This window comes from Chaetura pelagica, unplaced genomic scaffold (assembly GCF_000747805.2).
Source record: "Chaetura pelagica isolate M959 unplaced genomic scaffold, ChaPel_1.0 scaffold159, whole genome shotgun sequence".
In the NCBI taxonomy this organism is placed as follows: Eukaryota; Metazoa; Chordata; class Aves; order Apodiformes; family Apodidae; genus Chaetura; species Chaetura pelagica.
This window is the reverse complement of record NW_009954555.1, coordinates 1,631,133-1,652,334: the sequence shown is the minus strand read 5'-3', so window position 1 is coordinate 1,652,334 and position 21,202 is coordinate 1,631,133. Positions and strand designations below refer to the sequence as shown.

The 21,202-nt window shown below is 47.3% G+C and overlaps 1 protein-coding gene across 1 annotated transcript in view; it reads right to left on the bottom strand.

The window, feature by feature from the left end:
- Positions 1 to 20,162, bottom strand: part of CASZ1 (castor zinc finger 1) — a 32,547-nt gene extending 12,385 nt beyond the window's left edge. The window contains exons 1-6 of the mRNA XM_010005141.1: positions 19,613 to 20,162; positions 12,395 to 13,235; positions 9,645 to 9,713; positions 4,971 to 5,061; positions 2,732 to 2,896; positions 28 to 200 (exon numbers count right to left, since the gene is read on the bottom strand). Coding sequence (XP_010003443.1) covers positions 28 to 200; positions 2,732 to 2,896; positions 4,971 to 5,061; positions 9,645 to 9,713; positions 12,395 to 13,235; positions 19,613 to 20,123 — 1,850 coding nt within the window. The 5' untranslated portion in view covers positions 20,124 to 20,162. The remainder of the gene's footprint in view (positions 1 to 27; positions 201 to 2,731; positions 2,897 to 4,970; positions 5,062 to 9,644; positions 9,714 to 12,394; positions 13,236 to 19,612) is intronic.
- Positions 20,163 to 21,202: the final 1,040 nt, after the last annotated feature.

Sequence of the window (21,202 nt, the reverse complement as noted above, 5' to 3'; positions counted from 1 at the left end):
CATTCCTGCCCTTCCCTGCTGTGTTACCTGCAGTGAAAGTGAGTGGTTTTCTGCCCATAGAACTGACATTCCACGGTGCCGCAGTCCTCCGTGGCACGGAACCGCTGAAACCCGTCATTGATGAGCTGTGTGTTCTTCTTGTGGAAGTTCTCATGGGTCATCACGTCCGAGGTGCTTGTATAGACCTTGTTACAACCCACCTACCAAGGAAAAATAGAAAGTCATCAGCATAGCAATTTAACAGCCAACCATTCCTACCAGCAGTGACAAACACATGAGTAGCACACAGACATTTCATCGATCCATTTGTGCACCTCTCCAGGAGTACTAAGCCATGACTTTAACTCCCAATCTAAAGACTGATTCTGTAGCAGTTGTGAAAAAAACCCCAAACTCTCTGGGCATGAAACAGTAAGAAAAGACAGGCAGGACACAAAGGGATGAAAGAGCAGCTACTCTAATCATGTCTGCTTAGGGAGGCAGTAAGCAGGGTTCCTGCTCTTAAGGAGAAAAGAGCACTGACAGATGCCATTACTTTTTGTTATCTTGGTGTGACATGGAATAAAGCAGGACTTTCATCTATTTGGGGAATACAAAATGGAGTGGGAACGAGTTATCTACCTCTTTAGTCCTGCTGGGAGGTGAGGCAGAGTGGTGCAACATGAGGCCACTCTTTGGAGCTTGTAACATACGGGTTTTATCCTAGCAGAGCTAGGAACTCCACGTTCAGCTGATCTTAGCAAACTGGTGACTTTTTTTCTGTGTCACTTCAGGGCTACCACTTCCAGAACTTTAAACTTGTGCAGCAAATGGCAATAGTGTGATGAGGACAGAAAGCTGCAAACCTGCCTTCCTCTGGGTAAAGTGGGCAACTTTGCCATATTGAGTAAAAAACTACTGGAATCTGAAAACGTCCTCAGCCCTGCCGAGGGAGGTTTTTTTTTTTCCCCTTTTTTCTCCAGCACAACATGTGCCAATGCCTGCACCATCTCAGAAGTGAAGAGAACGAAAACACCACCTCTTAGTTCAGCCCAGGTTGATTCAAACAGGCAATAACAAAACCCATGACAAATACCCAGAAAAAAAAATGAAAAGGATCTCCAGCTATTTCCAATATAAAAGAGCCTCTCTCTCCCTGCACTGACACCTTGAAAAAAGACAGACCCTGCATGGCATTAAAAAAAAGAATTAAACAGAAACCTCCTTAGGAATAATTTGCAATGCAGCTCTTGGTGCTAAAGCCTAAAAAAATGTCAGTTTATATAAACAACTAACTGAATTTTATCCACACCAATTATGGACATAAAGAAAAAAAAACACCATGAGATGGATGGCACAAATTCTACCATTTAAACAGTATTTTCTTTAATTGGGAGTTTATATTCAGACACCTTTCCTGTAAGACACTGCTTACATGGGCATTATTTTACTGGAAGCCAGTGGGCACAGGATGGAATTACCCATATATAGTTGTGTAAATGGGGGTCTCTAAACTGGGAGTGACTTACAGCCGTGAAACATTCCTTGCACTCTAAAAAAATAAAATTAAACAAATCCCATCCTGGTCAATTGAAGAAACTGAACAATCAATGTTATGGAAGCATAACAGAAGTGTCCTCAAGAGAAAGTCACATGAAGTTCCCCATTTATCAAATGTTGTAAGCACATGCTTAAACCAACCCCTATTCAGGACAGTACTTGAGTGCATGCCTAACATTTAAGTATGTGCTTAAGCCTCATTGACTTCAGAAAGCTTACCTGACTCCAAGTTAAACATATGCTGAAGTCTATCCCAGCAAAGCATTTAAGCGTGTGATTAAGGCCTTGTGACTTTAGCTGGGGTCTTAAACCCTTGGGATAGAGCAGGAAGGGAGACTTGAGTTTTCAGAATAGAAAAGCTCTCGCCAAGGGTTGCCTGATGATTCTGTTTGTAACTGCAACATGTCCTCACAGCACCGGTTTAGGCCGCAATTGTAATGAAACAAGTATATCTCAAACCTCTTAGTTTGAAAAATGATCAGGGTGAGACCATAAGAATCCGTGTGCCCATGTCTAAAAACAGTAAAGGCATCGCAGTTACATCTGAGCAGCAACTCCAGCTCTGGGTACACTGCTGTTGAAGCCTGGCTGGCTCTGGAATCAAAGCTCCTGGCCTACGCCACAGAGAAGTAAACTCCAGTACCACTGGTGAAGGAGATTGGGGACCAGGGGTATTAACTCTAGATATGTGACATTAAAGTTTAATTACTTTAAAAATAGATTATAGAGGAATTTAACCGAGTGTTAAAGGGCAGATGTACCACAGAAAAGTCTGATTTCATGAGTGATAGATCAGATTTGGTAGAGGCATTGCAGTGGCAGAGAAGTCCCTGAGCGTCAGGGAACAAGATTGTTTTATCAAGTGCAAGACTGTAAGAAAACCTTGAGACCTGCTTTGCCTCACTGTGTGCAGAAGGCTTCTAAAAACAGAGCCTGGTGCTTCCCTTTGTCCTTCCCAACACTCGGCAGGGCAAGTGCAGTGTGGACAGAGAACAGCCTCCTCACAGAGCTGCCTGACTCAGGAGAGAGCGAGGGCTACGAACGGTCACCGTGCCACCCGCAGGCCTCAGGGCAGCCCCTTGCTCTCAATCAACGACGTGTTGGGCTGCCTGAACTCAAGGATCCTTTCAGTGCAACCCTAAAGGACACAGCTCAATCCACAGCTCTTCATCTGCCCCGTGTGCCCCCGTACCTGCATGCAGTGGTAGTGTGTGCTCTTCCCGTTGAGGTGGCAGCCGTGGTAGTAGACGCTGCAGTCGTCCAGGGGGCTGAAGCGCATGAAGCCGTGCTGGAGGGAGTTATCCCGCTTCTTGTGCATGTTGTAGTGCCGGATCACGTCCTGCTTGCTAGTGAACCTCTGGAGAGAGAGACACAGACAGACACTGAGACACACGGGATGGGGCTGCTTGTGTCATCGTGGGGGCACGTGGCTGGGGTTTTTTGTTGTTAATAAATTTACGGTACCAGGAGTTTAAAGCTCAGCAGTAGTTGCCCCAAGAGAGCCAGATTAAAAAGAAACTCTGTGTGTGTAACTTCTTGTTAAAGGGCAGGTATATACACATGAAGAGTTGCAGAGTAAATGCGACACTGGGGTGATGTCCAGAGTACACTCCCTGCAGCTTTAAGACTGCAATTCTCCTAACATAATTTTAGCCGCTACTATCTCAAGAACTGCTATAGTTAGAAAGCAAACCAGTTAACTAAGAAGCCTACAAGAGAGCAATTCAAGCTTCCAAATCACTCACTATAGTGGCCAGTGAGACACTGGCTACCACATTCATGTCAGGCTAAAAACTGGGAAAAACACTCTCCTCTTTTGTAGTAATTTCCCATTGTAAGTCTTCTGCCTCCCACACAAGGTAGGATGGCTTTATTAGGAAAAGAGGGACACAGAACTTCTTTTCTAGTCACAGAAAATGATGGCAGTAGAGCTCAGAGCTAAATCCCTATGACCAGAATATTCTTTTCATCCTCTACCTGCTTGAAGTAATGAAGGGGTACCCCACTGTCAGCAGGCTAAGTGCCTTTAAAATGAAGCTTTTCATTTCTATTTCCCACAGACATCAATATTTAACAGTGAAGGTGGGAAAGTAAATCTGTTTTTTTTAAAAGAAATCAATATCCATTTATTTTGAGGAGTAATTGAAAAGGCCTGTATTCTAATGTTTAACAACTTTCCTAGTCTCCCTCATAGGAAACAAATGATTATTGCTTCCACTCTTTCCTCCTATAATATCAATCCTGATCAATCTCGTTGGTATTGGCACAGGAATATATGGATATAGATTTCAACTGGAATCCCTTGGAGGCTGGAGGTATGATTTCCCAGGGTGTACATACAGGATTGCTATTGCCAATCATTGTTAATTTGCGCCCACTTATTACATAGCGTTACTTATTCTAAAATATATCTCAGCCATAAAATAATTTGCATTTTAAAAAGCAGCCTAAATCCTTACTCCCTGTGAGACCAGACAGCTCCTTTGCAAGCAGCTTCCAGACTCCTTAGGAAATAATCATGAGGCCAATCATAATAATAGTTTTTTCTGTCTTTCCATCCTTTATGTTTCTCTCATTCTGTTGCAGAGATATCCATGTCGCAGTTGGGCCAGACTCAGCTCGAATCCCAAATGCTGGCCTAGCAGGACCACTACATGCATCCCAGTCACAAACTCTCCTCTGATCAATAGAAACCCCCAATCAAGCTCAGCAGATCCAGATCAACTTCCTACGCTGTGGTCAGACTCATTCCTTTGAGACCCAAAGGTCTGCTGGGGTAGAGCTGGAGTTGTGTCTGATGCACAGGCGAGGCAAACTCTGGGATTCCCGCTCACACACATGCAGCCTGACCACAGAAATGGCAGAGTCAAACTCCCAGACCTGGGAAGAGGGTAAACAAACCCAGCACGTGACTGGGCTGGTTTGACGTGGCTGCCCTGGCAGTTCTCCCAGTAATTACAGCATCACACATGCTCCTGCCCCCACGCTTTCCCCACAAATCCCGGGCTGCTGCTGGTCTTATTGGGTGTTTTGTTGCAGATACTGCTGCTACAATGTCACTCGGGCAGCAGGAGGGAAATTTTTTAAAGAGACAGACTAACAGATCAGCATTCCCTAGTTTCAGGCACAATTTGTAACGCAGCAGAATTTATTCTCTTGGTTTCACTGGTAGAAATCTGGAGTAGTTCCCACTGACTTGAGCTGATCTATATTCTGCTTTGTTATAGTGGCCTGGGTTTGGTTAAATGGTGTTAGATTGGGTTAAATGGGAACAAAATAGGATTCTAACAAGTTCAAAATCTATCTTGCCCTCTTTCAGAGCAGAAAAGTGAAGAGGCATGTGTGTGCATGGGGAGGAAAGCACAGAAGGACACACATCTCCCCTTCACATGCAGGTAGCTGTGCTGGTTAACTGTTTACCATTCTTTTACCTGGTAGTTGCACTCTGGGTCAAGGCAGTGGTAATGTTCTCGGTACTGGTATGCACAGTGTATGTGTCCACAGTGCTGACTGCCAGAGAACCTGCAAACACGAGGACAGAAGAGAGAAAGGGAGAGAATGAAACAGTGTCCTGATGGTAGTGCCTATAAACAAGGTACAAATAAACTAAGTCCCAGTCCTGCTTTCATGTTTACAGCATTAAACCCCATCTCCTTTATCTCCTTCAAGGATGGTGACTCTCCCACCTTCCTTTTCTTACTTGTCACTATTTAAAGGAGCTTCTTGAGCAGGATCATTCAGGTCTTGCACATCCCTAATCTGTCTGTGTCTTGAAATTCATCTCCATTATCTAAGTAGCTTGCTTGGGGAAGGGTAGGGAAGGAGCATTCCCTGAATTAAATATCATACAATTCTGCAATTCTCATGTGTGAGTTTAGATACCACAGCAGTGAGTTCCAGAAACCTCCCATGCCAGAAGGTGACAAAAACACATGGGTCAAATATGAATGCTAAATTTGAGGTAAACATCCATCTAGCAGGACCTCAGAAAAGCTCATTCATTTGTTTGTATGAGTGAAGTCTCAAGACTTTTTTTAAATCAGCATGGTGGATTAGATGGTAAACCACAGAGACAGAAGATGATCATGGCAGAGATTATATAGGAACTTTCAGTAAGATTGTTACATCAACAGGAAACAGGCAAGATGGATGGACACCACCACTGAGCATTCCACACAGCAAATTTGGAAACTCCTGACACACAGGGTGGAAAAAAACCCAAAAGGGCCATAAAACATCTACATACAAATGGACAGTACATAGAATGTATTGACAGACACATCAGTAATTAGCAAAAGGGGATGGTCCACTAATGGGCTAATCAGTGCAATGAACTATCTGATGTGTATTCTAGAGGATCCTGGAAGAGCTGAAGAGCTTGAAAGGGAAGAGAAGTGGAGAGAAGGGGACTCAGAGGAGAAACATTCAAAGATAAAGTACCATCTGCTCAAAGGTTCCTCAAAGGTTCCTCACGTCACTTAGTGCTCAACACAGCAGGAGTGCATATGATAAAGGGCACGGGAAAGAAACAAGGAAGGGTAATGGGTAAAAAGGGGAAACCAGAGCAGTGAGGGTGTCCTGGGGCAATCAAGGAACGGGGTAAGAGAAGGGAAGATTATGGATCATCATAAGGTGAAGTAATGCTGAACTGAAGGACAGAAAAAGTCAGGATGAAAAGCAGTACTAAATAAGGCATTTCAGAAGCACAATAAGGAAGAGGAGGTCAACTGTGGAGACAGCAGGGCCTCCAGGAGATGGAAAAGGGACTTAATTGACAGAAAAGATAGACATTGCTAAAAAATTAAATGACTTCTTTGCCTCAGCATTCACAAAGGGAGACAGGGACAGATGCCAGGAGCAGACATGCCTTTCCCTGGGGAAGGAGAAGAAATACTGCAGGAAATCAGGATCACGTCAGAACAGGTGATTGAGAAACTGGAACAAACCTCAGCAGTGGAGGAGAAACAAACCACAAGGCAAACAGCAGGGCTGGCTGCACAAACAAAGGTGTGGAACTGAAAGCAGAAGCAGCGACTCCTGCTCAAAGCCTGGGCAGCTGTGAGGCCAGCACAGGGTATGGGCAGCAGCCTGAGCCACCAGGGCATTGACCAGGGACATGCAGCTCACAGCAGATCCAACCAATTGGTCCTGCTGGTCCAGGGCTCTCTTGTCAGCAGCACCACCAGCAGCTTTGAAGGAAAGAAACTGAATTGTGGAAAGCTTCCTCCCTGTTCCACTCTAGAATGGGGAAGAGAGAGCAAAGGGCTGTGCAGAGCTGGAGAATGTGGAGCATAGGCCAGGCAGAGAAAAGAGGAAGATTAAGACCTTGCTGACAAATACACGTATTTGAAGCAAAGCACTCCAAAGTATTCTCAAAAGTGATGGTGCAAAATGACCAAGATGCCAACCAAATGCAGTAAAAGAAGGGCCAGACACCAAGGAGATCTGATTCTATGGGATGATGAGTTACTTGAGGCATTCTAGCTTGAGTAACTCACAGGCTCAGCTTTAAAAGCAATGGCTAAAAAAGCACTTCAAACTCCTGCCCTCCTTTCCATGTGCCACGGAAAGCGGTGTGTGCGTGGGGGGTGTGTGTGTTTGGGTGTGTGTGTGTGTGTGTGTGTGGTGTCTGCAGTGCAGGAAGGGAGAGGTAAGTGTTCTACCAACCCATGTGCCTGGGGAAGGAGAGGAGCAGCACACACAGCACAAAGGGGAAATTCTGCTCTTTCAGTCAGTAAGGTTAGGCTCCTAAAGGGTTATATTTATCCTGTGTTTCTTCTGACACTTGAAACAGTTCAAAGCTATTAATTTTTAAAGCCCAGCATCTGTTTGGCTTTTTCAGAACAGGAAAGCTCACACACCACACACACACATGCACATTTACATGTACTCTAAGGTACAGCAACACCCCACCTAATTTACATGAGGGTACCCACAATTTCCATGCACACGACCAGACAAAAAACACAGCTGAAACAAGCAAACTCACAGACCATTTACTCATACTGATATGCAAATCCACACTTCTAAATTGTGCACACAGATTCATTTCCACCAGAACAACCCACTCCCCTTCCCTTACTTTAATTGGTTCACTTTTTTTTTTTTTTTTTTTGACCAGAAAGAACTAGTCTTGATCTGGCAAGAGTTAGAAAGAAAACCCATGATAAATAAATAATAATAAAAATAATAAATAAAGAAGTCAGCATGCTTAGAGAGTGTTTACAGACTCATTACCCTGTAACGATGATGTGAAAGAAGGAAGAAAAAAAAACTCAACCCACCCCAATTATAAGGGGGGAGGAAACCCACACAGAAATAAATATTTAAGCAAGTGCTGCCAGAAGCACCATCTGCTGAGGCACTAATAATAATAATAATAATTTTTTCTGTGGTTTTTTTTTTTTTAATTATAAATATATGTGTGGGGGGAAACAACCCAACTCAAACTAGCTAAGTAAGAGGTTTTGTTTTGTTGTGTGAGAGAATGGATTATCCCTGGGCAGCTTTTGGCAGTGGCTTTGGCAAACTCATTAAGCTAATTATGCAGTACAGACATAGAGTGTCATGTCTCTCTCCCCCCATCCCTTGATTTTAAGGCTTTAAACTGTTTTTAAAATTGTGTGTAAATTGAAGGGAAGTGGCTGTGCTGCCAAGGGGTGGCCTGCAGAGCTTTATAAGCAGGATGTGGTGTCCCTGAGCTATATCACAAGCCTCCCTCAGGTACCTGCCTGGCCCAGGGAAGGGGCTTGCAGATCACCACGAAGAGTGGAAGTGGGTAAAGTGTTGATAGAGTTCTCTGCTTGAGAAAGGACCAGAGGACAGAAAGGGAGGCATCTCCCCTCCCACTGCAGCCTCAGCAATTTCTGTGATCTCACCAGTAAAATGGTGCTGCTCCTTCTGCCCCATGCAAAGATGGGCTTAAACCCCTCCTTTCATTCCTCTGCTTCCAGGAGGCAGTGAGCTGCCACATGCACTAGAGGCATTGCTGCTTGAAAAGCTGCATGTGGTGCTGTAATTGTCCTCTCTTCCCATGAAGTCTTCTGCCCCCTTCTCCTGCATCAGGGATTTGAACAATGGGGATAGAAGGGAAACCACTTCTACTTCCCCTCTCCAGCCAGGGAGAGCACTGTTCCCAGCCCTTCCTGCCAAGATCTCCTCTTGCACCTTTCTAGCAGCTGATTGCCTCCTGCAAGGAGACTCTCTGTAGACTCTGGCAGGGAGGGAAAGCACAGAGCACATTTCCCTCCTGTTGTGTTAATAAGTGCCCGAGTGCTGGTGGGAACAAACCCTTCAGGTCTATCTCTGGACATAAGTGTTTGCTTGCTTCCTTAGCTGTGTCTTTCTGAGTGCCAGGGGCTCTGCAGTGAGCTCCCTCACAGCTCAGACAGAGGATTCAACAGGCCTGGGCTGATGGACCCTTTAAATCATGAGCTCTAAGGCAGGCAGGTGTTGTGCAATGATCTCCTCTGTCCCTCATGGCATTACTTACTTGGTCTCCCCAAAAGAGCCCTTGAGCTCCCTCTCAGCTTTGCTCATTGCTGACCTCAGCATGCCCAGAGCTGTGATAAGATGCCTCAGCCTGCACCTTATTCAGTGAGGGGTTTTCATATAAATGAGCAGAAAAATATTCTAGGACAAACATCCCAGATTGATGCCAAGACCTGCCTAAACTTGAGTCACTTGTGAATTCCTCCAGCCTAGATTCTCAGGGGTAGGACAGTGTCTGCTTGCCTCCAGCAGGCACTGCACATGGGAGAGGAAAAAGGCTGAAGACAGCACAGCAGTGGACAGAAAGAAGCACAGTCAAGAGACAGGGCTCCCATATAAACCCTGGGCTTCTGCAGTTGAAACATTTTCCACTATTTGTCATAAAGTCTAACAGCTCTGGGGAGCTGAGCATGCTCTTGGCATGCTTGTACACCTCTAGCAGCTACTGCTCTCCCAAGCAGGGAACAGCGCAAGCACACATGCCAAAGGGAAATGGAAGTGCCAATGACTGGTTTAAACACTTGATCCAGATGGACAAGGACTCCTCTCTCCCACCACCACTCCACACTCTCACTTCCAGCCCTCTCCCCAAGAAAGTAAAGAGTTTTGCCTACCTGGCAATATACTTCTGGTAAATATTTACGTCTTCGCTGACAGCCGGTTTGTCAGTGGGTAATCCATTCCTAATGAGGAACACAGGACAGAGCTGGTTAGCAGGCAGGAACAGGGCACAGTCAAAGCTCCTTGTTTCTCTCACACCATTGACATGTCAGGAGAAAAGGCCCACAGAAGAGTACCCAGCAAAGACACCCATGGGTTTAACCTCTCTCCCCCTACCCTTCAAATCCTGAACCTTCTCATCCTAAGGAACCACAGGCCACCCCACCCCTCCTGCCTGTTCCTTTTTTGCAGGACTCAGTTCACTTTGTTGGAGACACTGAGAAGATCAGCCATGAAAAGCTGTTGTCCTTATGTGCACAGAAGGGCCAGTGAGACATATCTGCTGGAGGCTCAACCGTGGGAGGAGTCTCTGTGCTTCACCCACCCTGTGGACCACTGCACATTTCCTAGGGCCAGTAGGTACAGGGTTCTCCTAGCAGTGTGGCCACAGCTCCCTAGATGAGGCTCTAATTGCCTCTTTTTTCACACAGACACCCTACCTCCAACAGACAGATGTAGCAGCAAAAGTATTTCCATATTTTAATCAAGGATAAGACCAACCAACTGCACCCAAGTGTCACACAGGCCTGGGTTACTTATCATCCTAAGGAAGCAGCCAAAAATTTCATCTTCAATGAGTCAGCACGAGGAAAAGAGATACAGGGCCTGACTCCAGCCTAAGAGACAGAGGCACAACAACACAACCCCAGGCAGGCTGTGTGTGGTCTTCCTTCTCAGTTTTGCCCCCACCCAACCTCCACTCCTACTCCTGCCCCCTCTGTACCTGGATTAAACAAGGACACTTTCGCACAGAGTTCACTTGAAGTAGGTGGATTAGTTCAGGGCAGGTTAACAGCATTAGATGTTACAGAGAGTTTAAACCCCTGGCCATGGTGTATGTGCACACATGTGAGAGGAAGGGGTGATTCCCTGCCAGGTTATTTGGTCCCAGTGGGGACTGTGAGTGGAAAGCCAGGTCCCAGACACCACAGTTAGCACTTCCCTGACCAACACAATCAATGGGCTGGTTTCTTTTACAGTGAAAACCCCTATCTAGTAAGTAGCCTGAAAGAGAAGGGACCAGAGCCCCTTCTGTGCTCCAGTGTGAGATCAGAACACTGACAACTGCCAGGTGGAAGGCCCTGGTCACCTCCAGTACTGTTGCAGCCCCATCGTGATGCCCCAGTTGAAGAAGCCCTGTGGCTGGAGAAGGGATCACCATGCTGCAGATCCACATCTGCAAGTGGCAGAACTGAGAAAGGAAATAAAACTGGGATCCCAGTGCAACACCAAAGCAGGTAAGAAGGGGCCAAAGCCCCCCAGGAACAGCTCCAGGGTGGCCACTGAACTCCAGGCAGCTGAGTATTCTGCAAACGCTTCAGGCACAGAGTCCCTGGCCAAGTCACCCATCACAACAAGGCACTGTGCCTGGAAGAATATTTACACCTCAGTGTTTTTTAGTAATCAGAGTCCCTGCCTGCCATCTGGAGCACACACAGGGTTCATCCTGAGCAGGGGCCAGAAGCAAATGTTAAGAATCCTCTGCCCTTTCCCACACACCTTAACCACAGAGCTCCCAAATCTGTCTGCAGGCAGTTGGGAAATGACTGTTTCAGATGGAAGACAAGTATCATTAGCTATACCTTCCAAGTGGAGAAACATGGGACGTGGGGGGTGCAGACTTGCCCGAGACTCCAAAGAGCATCTGAGTGAGGATTCAGCCCAAGGGCTCCCAGGTCCACATAAACACAAAACAGCCCTTCTCCTTACCAGAGGGCAAAGCAGCAGGGTATTTGCCATGGTAGTGGAGGCCAGAGGTTCTAGACCTCCTACGAGTGACCCCATGGGATTCAGAGCTCACAACAGCCCTAGGTCCACAGTGAGAAACAAGTAAATCCAAACCATGACAAGAGAGCAGAGAAGCCCCTCCCTCCCTGTTTGCACCCTCACATATGGGCATAGCTTTTCTACAGCTACCACTTCTGGAAGCCACATTAAAAACTAATCCAAGGTTTGGCAAGGCCTTCAGATATCTCCATTCAGTCAATGGCATCACTGCAGAGATTGCCAGCAATGTACGTGTAGGAGGTTATTAGTGGTAATTGGGCTAATGAGTTTGCCCAGTCTGAGGGGTAATTGAATCACCTCTATTTGTGTAAGGAACAAGCAAATTGAGAAGACACAGGCCTGGCCCCACAGAAGTATGTATATGCCTAACTCCTAGGAAAATTGATGGGAATTAGGCACCAAAATGTCTTCTGAGTTCTGGGACAAACAAAAAGCCCCATCTTGCTAATGGTAAAGTCAGCAGAGCTTTGCCATTGACTTAAATGGAAGCAAGAATCTGGTTCTTCTATAGACACAGGTAGAACCTGAAGAAGGAGAAGGTGAAGTAGTTACAACCTTGACCTTAAGAGTGCTGACAGCACCATGTTCCCCCATCTTTCTTTTTAACATATGAACCCAGGAGCTTGTGAGCTCTAGATTCATGGCTGGGACTGCTGATGGCCACATCCACAGTGCAAGTAAGATAATTAAAGGTGTAATGAGCACCAGAGGAGCAGAGATTCCAACAGAGAGCAAAAAGAAACATCACCCAAACCAAGCAGTATTTATCAAACTGGAATTGCCCACTGATCCACACACTAACATTAGGTATGTTCCCCCACTAAAATAAAGATAAGAAAAGTGAGACGACACTTACTTTACTGTAGAGACTGTTCCAGTTGTGATGGAGTCTGTCTTGGAGAAAGTTGATTTCAGGTACTCAGGAGTGTTGAACGGCAATGAGACAGCCTGCTCTGGCCCAGCCACAGGAGTGCTGCTGGGGGTACTGGTGAGGGGAGCTGGGGCCAGGCTGGGTGTTGGAGCTTTTAATGGAGTGAGCTTCTGGATGTTCCTCACATCATACTTGGAAGGCCGGCCTACCTTGCCTGTCTTGAAGGCGATGGCTCCTCCCATATCTGGGCTTCCTTCTCCGGGCTTGAAAAGGTGCAAGTACTTGACATTTTCTAGGTCATACTTGGAGGCCTTCTTGTAAGTGTTGCCATTTTGTGGCCTGATGCTTTCACCCGTCTTCAGCTTCTGAATGAAGAAGTCATATTTGGAGGCCCGTGACATCAGGCCCTGCATCTGGGAACTGCTGGGAGAGGGCAGTGGCAGGATGGTGGCTTTGGTCTCCGTCAGCATGGAGGCATCTGGACCTGGCACGCGAATGGGCTGTGCGAGCACTGAGGAAGTCTCTTTGCCCAGCTTGGAGCCCAGCTCCTCAGATTTGACCAAGTGCATGGGCCAAGAGAGCTGCTCTCCAGCTTTCAGCTTGCGGATGTACTCCTCATACTTGGAGAAGCGGGCTCGTTTGCTCATGGCGTCCTCGCCGGGGAGAGAGGCCGCGGTGGCGGTGGCCTCTGAGGTAGCAGCATTCAGCTTGTCAAAGCTGATCTTGCGGGCCAGCTCGTCCCGCATGTTCTGGTCGTCGTAGCCAAACATGCCCAGGAACTCATTCATGGTGGTGGCAGCGTAATCTCGCAGCGATGAAGCTTCCCCTGCAGAGAACCCAAGGGACAGAGTCACGCCAGGCACTGATTTTTCTTCTCCTCCCATCCCAGCACTAGTTGAGGGGAGGGGGAATAAGGGGAGAGGGGAACATGATCTACTGACGTTTGGCTCACTTGTTAGGTTTTACGACTCTTAAATTAATTTGTTTAAAAAAAAAAAAGTAATTAATACTGGGGTAGAATAAAAAGAGTTCATCAATGCCAGGAAAATCAATTTCCTAAATGTTCTAGCCGATGGCTTTTCAGTACATTAAACAAAGTTTCATAAATGTCTCTGCACTCTTGCCTTGGCCTAATATGAAGAAAAAGTAATTTTCCTGGAAGTGAGACCAACGCCAATATGCCGAGGTCTGTACAGGGCTGTCCTTGTGTGTTTGTGTCTGCAAGAGGTGCAGAGAGGCTGACAGCAGGGAGTGTGTGTGTGTGTGTGTGTGTGTGTGTGTGTGTGTGTGTGTGTGTGTGTGTGTGTGTGTGTGTGTGTGTGTGTGTGTGTGTGTGTGTGTGTGTGTGTGTGTGTGTTTGTGTCGCAAAGAGGTGTGGAGAGGCTGACACCAGGGAGTGTGTGTGTGTGTGTGTGTGTGTGTGTGTGTGTGTGCACGCAGCGGCAGGAACACCAGAGCCAGCTGTGTGTGCTGGGGAGCAGTGGGGCTGGAGCAGGCAGGACAGCATGGTGGGAAATGGAGAAGGAAGACAGGGCCAGACAATGCATGGGGTGGAGCAGGAGGAGGGCAGAAGGGAAAAGTGCAGAGGAGGGAGGGGAAGCAGCAGAGGTGGAGATGGATGAAGGTGGGGCAAAGGGTATGTGCATGAGGCAGTGAAGAGCAGGGGGAAGGAGTGGAGAGGAGAAGTCAAGACAAAGACTGGATAGTTCTCCATAGCTGTTGCAGTCCTTCCCTTCCCTGTCAATTTTGTAAGACCTGTAAGACTTCTTTTCACCCAACTTCCTCCCTTTCTTCTCAATCCCAATGACTGGATAGCTGCTACTCTCCATGTGAAAAGGGGCCACAGTTCAGTGAAGGCTGTGGAAACCTACAGGCAGCCTTCCTGAGCAGCCAGGAACAGCTTCCAGCCAGCCCAGTAAAGCAAAAAGTCCATGAAGGTGCAAAATGGGTGAGGAACAGCCTTCTCTCCACCAGGATTTGGACTGAGGACAGAAAGAGGTATTGCTCCAACATGGGCTCCAGAAAGGGGGAGAAAGCCCATGCTGGTTGGGGAAGGAGCAGGAAGGGCTTGGTCTACTTGAGAGCAACCACAGGGAGGAAGAATGAGGAAAAGCTGTCCTTATTGGGTCTCTCTCTCCCTTCCTCCCTCCACTGCTCCCTCAGGCAGTTTCGTAGGCCACCAGGAAGGGAAGAACACACATCTGGAGGTCACCCAATATCAGTGTAAAGGAGGAAATAAAGATTGCTCTGACGTGCCAGCTTGGACTCATTTAGGCTTCAGTCTGACACAGCGCTCCTCCTCCTCTCCCTCTTGCTTTCTCCTGCAGAGTAAAGATTTACTGCAAGCAGGAGTCCTTCAAACCTCCCTCGTCATCTTTTTCAATCACTCATTCCAGCTCTCACGGGCAAGCACACTCCTTCCCAGGGAGCCAGCACAGGCAGGTACATGGGCAGCACAATGGAAGTTCTGAACACTAGCTCCAGTTCAAACCAAATCTACACTGGCTTGAAAGAGGGTAAAAAGAAGGTCCCCAGGCACAGCCACAGAACAGGTCACCAGATCCAAAGCATGAAAATAATCCTCTAGGATTAGAGGGATCTGACAGCTGAGGATGGCACATGCACAGGGAGCCACACCCACCAGGGCACCTCTGCACACACACAAGCCAGGCAATGAGCAAAGCCAAAGTTCAACAGCCATCAGCTTCCACAAGTTGGTTTCCTCACACAACCTGATAGGTCAGCACTAATCTTAAAGGACGTTAAATGCAAAATCATGCCCCACAGCGTCCAATAAATAGACTTGTCAGAAGGAAACCACAAGGAAGGGCTGCATTACTCCAGTCTCACCTGGGCTTCCCCACTTGGCCCTCTCCTGTGGCCCCTCCAGTGCTCCACCAAAGCCATCAACTTCATCCTTTGCACACACACATATTAAATAATTCTGCCTTTCTCAAAGCTTTTTACCTCTTTTTCTCTCTCCTCCACCTCTATTTCAGAGTAACTCTATGAGCCAACAGAAGAGATTAAACCCATGAAATCCCTACTGGGTCTAACACTTCCCCCTTTCTGTTAAATCTGCTTTCCCTGTTCTGCTTTTCCTCTCCTTTTGAACCTGTAAAACAATCCCCCAGCCTCCTTCACAATGCCCTGACTTCCAGGCACTGCACAGAAAAACTCTAGCCAGCCTGTGCCAAACTGCAAGGGGAGAAAGAATACCACAGAAATGATCTGATAGGAAATTAAGCTATTAAGTGTGATTTTTACTAGCTTCAACAGCTGCCCTGAAAGCCAGCCAGCCCCTTTCCTTCTTTATTCTAACCTGCAGAACACAAAAAAGAGGGGAGACCTTCTTCAATCCCACATCTCAAATCAGTTTTGCAAATCCCAGCTCGGATCAGAACCCAAAGACATTACAAATCCAGGGAGGGGATTCAAGAAAAACTAGTTATTTCCTTATAATAATGGAGAAAATGAAATTTTGTAGGAGACCAGCTCCTTTTTAAACTTCTCTCATCTGCACATCTGGTCTTTGAATGCATCTTTGGTACCCATGTGGCTAGACCTCAACTGATGCAAACAATAAGATGCAAAACCCAAGACCAAAGGAGGGGGGGCAGTTTTCAGATCTTTTTTTTTTTGAGCTTTCCAGAGCCTGAGCTTGAGTTCAGGTTTCATTACCCTGGATTTAATCCCCTTGTCCCCCCAAAACACCTTGCATCCTGCTTTTCCTTTGCTCAAATTTGATTCCAGATGATTGCAATACTCTCCCTGATCAATGGTTTTGCCTGTATTTTTCAGTCTTCCCTCATCCACATTTGAGATGAAACCCTGGCCTGCTCCCACTCCTCCTCCCACTACCAAGAACACCTTCACTCATCCCAGGATGAGCCCACCAGCACATCCCCTAAAGCCAAGACAACCATCTCTTACTCTCACAGGCACCTAACCAGAAGGCTAGAGGCTCCTCAAGTGGAGGCACCTTATGGAAGGGAGCTGTCTCACCACAGAGATGGTATGATATCCAGCCAAATCATTTCATATACACTTTCAAAGAGCAGCAAAGAGATAATTATTGTTACCTAATCGACAGAAAACCCTCCCTGTACCCACACGCAGACAAAAGTGAAGCAGGACAGTGGCTGAGAAACAAATCCCTGTGAAAAGTGCACAGCCCTGGAGGCACAGGAAGCATTGTCCCTGGGTCTTCCTCCCCCTCCCTTGCAACACATTTTCTTTCTTTTTCTGTGATAATCACAGGGCTCCCTCTCCCCTGGCTGCTGCTCTCCATTTGTGGGCATTGCCAAAGAGCAGAGATCTGTGTGTCTCAGAGCAGCTATCGTATCACAAAGGATCCGAAGCTAGCAAAAAAGGGGCTAAAAATAGCCTGCAGCAGCACACTATATATGGAAGGAAAAGCAAAACAGCCCAAATGGAGTGCAAGGTCTGGATACTGGGGGATGGGACATCCGAGCCAGGGCTCTGTCCTCTATTCTGCTTGGAAGGGAAAACAAGTAGACCTGGGGGCTATGGGATAATGAGCAATAAACTGGCACTCATCATGCAGGGTCTCCCAAGTCTCCCCAGAAAAAGATGAACAGGAACCCCCCTTGTTGAAAACAGGTCCAATATTCCCTTTCTAAGAGACTTAGACAACAAATTAAGAAAAGAAAGGAGAACTCTGAAAGCTTGTACATGGGGAAGCTCCTGGTGACTACTTTAGCCCACTAGGTAATAAAAGGCAGAGTAAAGAACACGGGGCTGTACAGGAAAATCTCCCTGGGTATGTGTGCGTCAGTGAGAGACTGTGGAAAGGGATCTCTGTCAGAGGCTGGCCTGGGAAATCTAAATGCTATTTATAACTGTGTGCAGAGGTGTGGGTCAGTCCTTGTGCAAGAGAGGGGGTGTGAATGAATGAAGAAACCAGTCTGCATGTCCAGATCAGCTTCTGCCACCCACCCCCTGACACACACCAGCTCTGGGACTCCTGAACATGTCTTCTAGCCGTGCCACAGAGGGAAGCACGTAAGGCAGGGCTGACCATGGACTCCTTAGTCCCTTGTTTCCAAGGGGTGCCTCAGAAAAAGAAACAGGGATGCCATATATGCATCTTCCCTATCTTGTTTCAAAGCATGAGGATTGAGTAGCACAGACCAAGTCTCTGCAAAGTCCTGCCTGATGCACAACAAGCCTCGCTATCTGACCAGGGAAGGAGACAGAGGTGGCAGGGAGTTGGCGTTAGACTACAGGAGGTGCTAGTGGAGGACATGAGCAGAAGCTGAAGTCCCATGAAGCAGGCTGTGTGTATACACACCAGGACTCCAGAAGCAGGAACCCTTCTCAGTCCCATATAACTAGGATCACTTTCCCCACCGATCTAGCTAGATGTAGGAGCTGGTTTTCTGTGTGGCTGCTGCTTTTTCCCCAAGTTTCTAGCTGATCAAGAAGTATGGGCTCAATTTTAAATACTGCTGAGCACTGCCAGCCCTCTACCCTCTGTGTCCTCAGAGAGAGCAATGAGTGCTCAGAACCTTCAAAACCAAGTTCCCATGATGCTTCCCCCAGAAGATGCACTGACCAGGAGGGCAGAGCTGTTTTCCTCTCCCTTGTTCTGACTGTCTCCTGCTACCCTTGCAGGAGAAAAAACCTCTCCTTTTTGGTATAGGCAATTCCATATCTCACTGGAATAAACTTAACTTGCACCCAGTAAAACCAGGTTTGAGAGGACTCAGTGATGAACAGCTTAAAATCTATTTTCTGGAACACTGACAGGAAAAGACAGAAGAGGGAAATAAGTTTGTCCTTTCCAAAGCAAGAGATGTTTCAGTTTGTGCTTTCCAAGGAAAGGTTGCAAATGACATTTACAACAGGGTTCTTGAAACAGACACTCAAGCCCTGGCAGCACGTCTGTTTGCAAGTCAAATCCCATGTGGCTGTATCTGTAAACTGGACCCTGTGTCTGCCATTACCTGCCTCAAACATAAATGAGTCTTCAGCCCCCCGCGAATGCACTTTTTTTTTTTTGCATAATCCCTTGACAATGCAGCCCTACAAAGGCATTTTACTGAGACCTCCTACCCTCAATTCCTTTTCATTTTCCCCAGTTTAGTAATATTTTTTTTACATTTAAGTTCCCCTCCTTTTAGTTTTCATAGCAAATAAAGGCTGCAAATGGGGGCGGGGGGAATTAAAACAAACTAAAAACAGAGTCCAGGCACAATCACCTTGTGTCTGGGAACGACAAGGGCTTTCCTATCAAAGAAAACTGAAGGTCACACTTTTCCTCATTGATCTTGCAATGTTTGTTAATTACTCTGTCACTGATGTGGCGAAGGATAATTAAACAGCTCTGTTTATATCTTATATGCATAATTATGTGCGCTGCCACTGAACTCGTGAAGACTAGAGAATGTGCCTCTCCAGAAGGGGAACGGACAGACGGAGATGAGTTTCGGCTGCATTATTAACAGGAGGAGGAAAACACACACACACACACAAAAGGAGGAAAGTTTGATGGATTCACAAAGTGCTGAGATCAGGGGAGGGGTGTGTGCAGGTGGAGCAGATTAGGGGGAGATCTTTCAATTACAGATCCAATCCAGCTGAGTGACAAATTGAGGGAGGGAGCTGCTCTGCCCTAATGGAGAGAATTCAATTTACCCTAAGCTGTATACCAAGGTTCAGCACTTGTACACCCCCAAAATCAAGCCGGGGGAAGCCTGGGTATCAGATTTGAGAAAGAAATTCAGCTGGGGATTTCCCAAAAACCTCTTGTTGAATTCAACTTCTGAATGAGCAACAAAAATAAGGTAGAAGCTGTGTGAAAATAAGAAATGCACACACAGCCTGGGGAAAAGAGTTTGCAAATGCACTCAAGTTGGCACACCAGACTGAAGCAGTGGGGGACACACAGGTTTGGAACCAGCAGCTTCACCAGCTAAATGGTGTGAAGGAGTTTACGGGGGGGGTAGATCTACTCTTTATGCACCCTAATGAACACCCCTTTTGGGAAGGGAAGGCTGAACCAGAGGCCAACTCAGCATGGTCCCATGAGCAAAATTCCAGGCTTGCAAGGAAATCTGGGCTTTCACCCTCTTCCTTGGCTGCCAGATGCAGACAGCATCCAGCATGGACACACAGCAACAGCTCTTGTCTGTTCCACAGGAAATGTGACCAGGAACATGGGGGGGGCAGAGGGCTTACCTGAGGCCTTGGAGCCTGTGTCACCACTGGAGGACCGGTAGGCATCGTCCTTGGAGGCTGGACCATCTGAATCCCTGTCATCCACAAAGTTGCCATCCTGTGAGCCTCTCAGAGCCTCTGCCTCATCCCCATTATCCTCCTCGTCACTGCAGCCCTTGGGCTGCACCATGTAAACCCCTTCGGGGGGCACCTCCGCGCTCTCCACACCCTTAAATTCCTTGCCTTCCACTCGCCCCAGCAAGGGCTCCTCGTTGTATTCCCCGTTCACCCACTTCTCAATCACCTCCCTCCTTTTGTCCTCCTCAATCTTCTGCACACGGCTGAGTCCATCTGAAAACTCTGTCCCCAGCTCCTTGGTCCCAGGCTGAGGCAGGTCCTTGTTGCTGCTCTCCCGCTGCGGCCCCTTGTCTGCTCGGGCCTGCTGGGCTCCCCCGTGGTCGAAGATGACCTGGCGGCTCAGCTTGGCACAGATGGCGTTGAGCTTCAGGCCGCCTTTGCGCTTGGCAGCCATCGTGGGTTTTCCTGAGGCTGTGTCAGTGCATATAGTTCTTTCAGCTGGGGAGAGAGAGGGGGAAAAAAACAAGGAAGGGCATTAGTGGGATCAGACAACTTGAAGCCAAACAGCAAATGGCTGGTCCCAACCCGATGGGCCTCCGGGCACGGCAAGTGCCATCCTCTGAAAGGTGGGGCTGCCCCATCTGTCCCCTAAGCTCAGAGTGGAAGCCCAGCCAGGAGAGCCTGGGGAGAGGCAACCTCTGAACCTGCTGGTACCAAAGGATGCCAGTGGCCTTGAGAAAGAGGCATGTATTTATGCTGGGACTGAACTGGGCTCAAAATTCCCCAAACACCCCAGGCAGGTGAATGTGGTACAGCTCAGCCTTTGCTCCTGGCTAAGTCAGGATGTGAAGTCTGTTAAAAGCCTGACGTGCTTTCTCCTTCAGACTGCAGCACCAGCTAGTCTTAGGTTCCCAGTTCCATCCCAGATTGCTGGCTGCCAAAACCACACCAGACAGCGACTGTACCCAAACACCCATAGCAGGGAGAACAGCTTCCGAAGCAGAACCCTGGGCATGGTGAGGAATTCATTTAATAGGGTTTACACATAGTCTCAGAGAACCAGTACGGACCAGAAAGAATCAGTGTGGAGGACAGGAGCCTTGGCAAGTGCATGGTCTAGGGTATGAGTCTGGTGTGTGGCAGTCAAATGGGAGAAAATCATCACCTTGGGTTGGTATCAGTTATCAGGCCCCCTTGCCTGCTCCCTGCTCACTCGCTAACACAGGAAATTCTGCTCTCACACTTCCCAGCACAATCAGCTAATTAGTGTGGGTTTGTTATTTTAATGTAGTTTATTCATATATGACAGCTAGTAAAGGAGGGGTGAGAGAAAGTGGGGGGAGAAAGGAGGAAGGTAAGGTCTTAACTTCAAGGTCATGGAGAATCTTGAACTAAATGGTCCCTATCAGAGTCACTGGCATGATTATCACACCAACAATTAACAAGATTCAAGTGCAAATAAAAGCAAAAAAAACCCCACCATTCTAAAACAGCTGCATTGTCTCATTTTCTTCTTTATTTATGATACCCTCT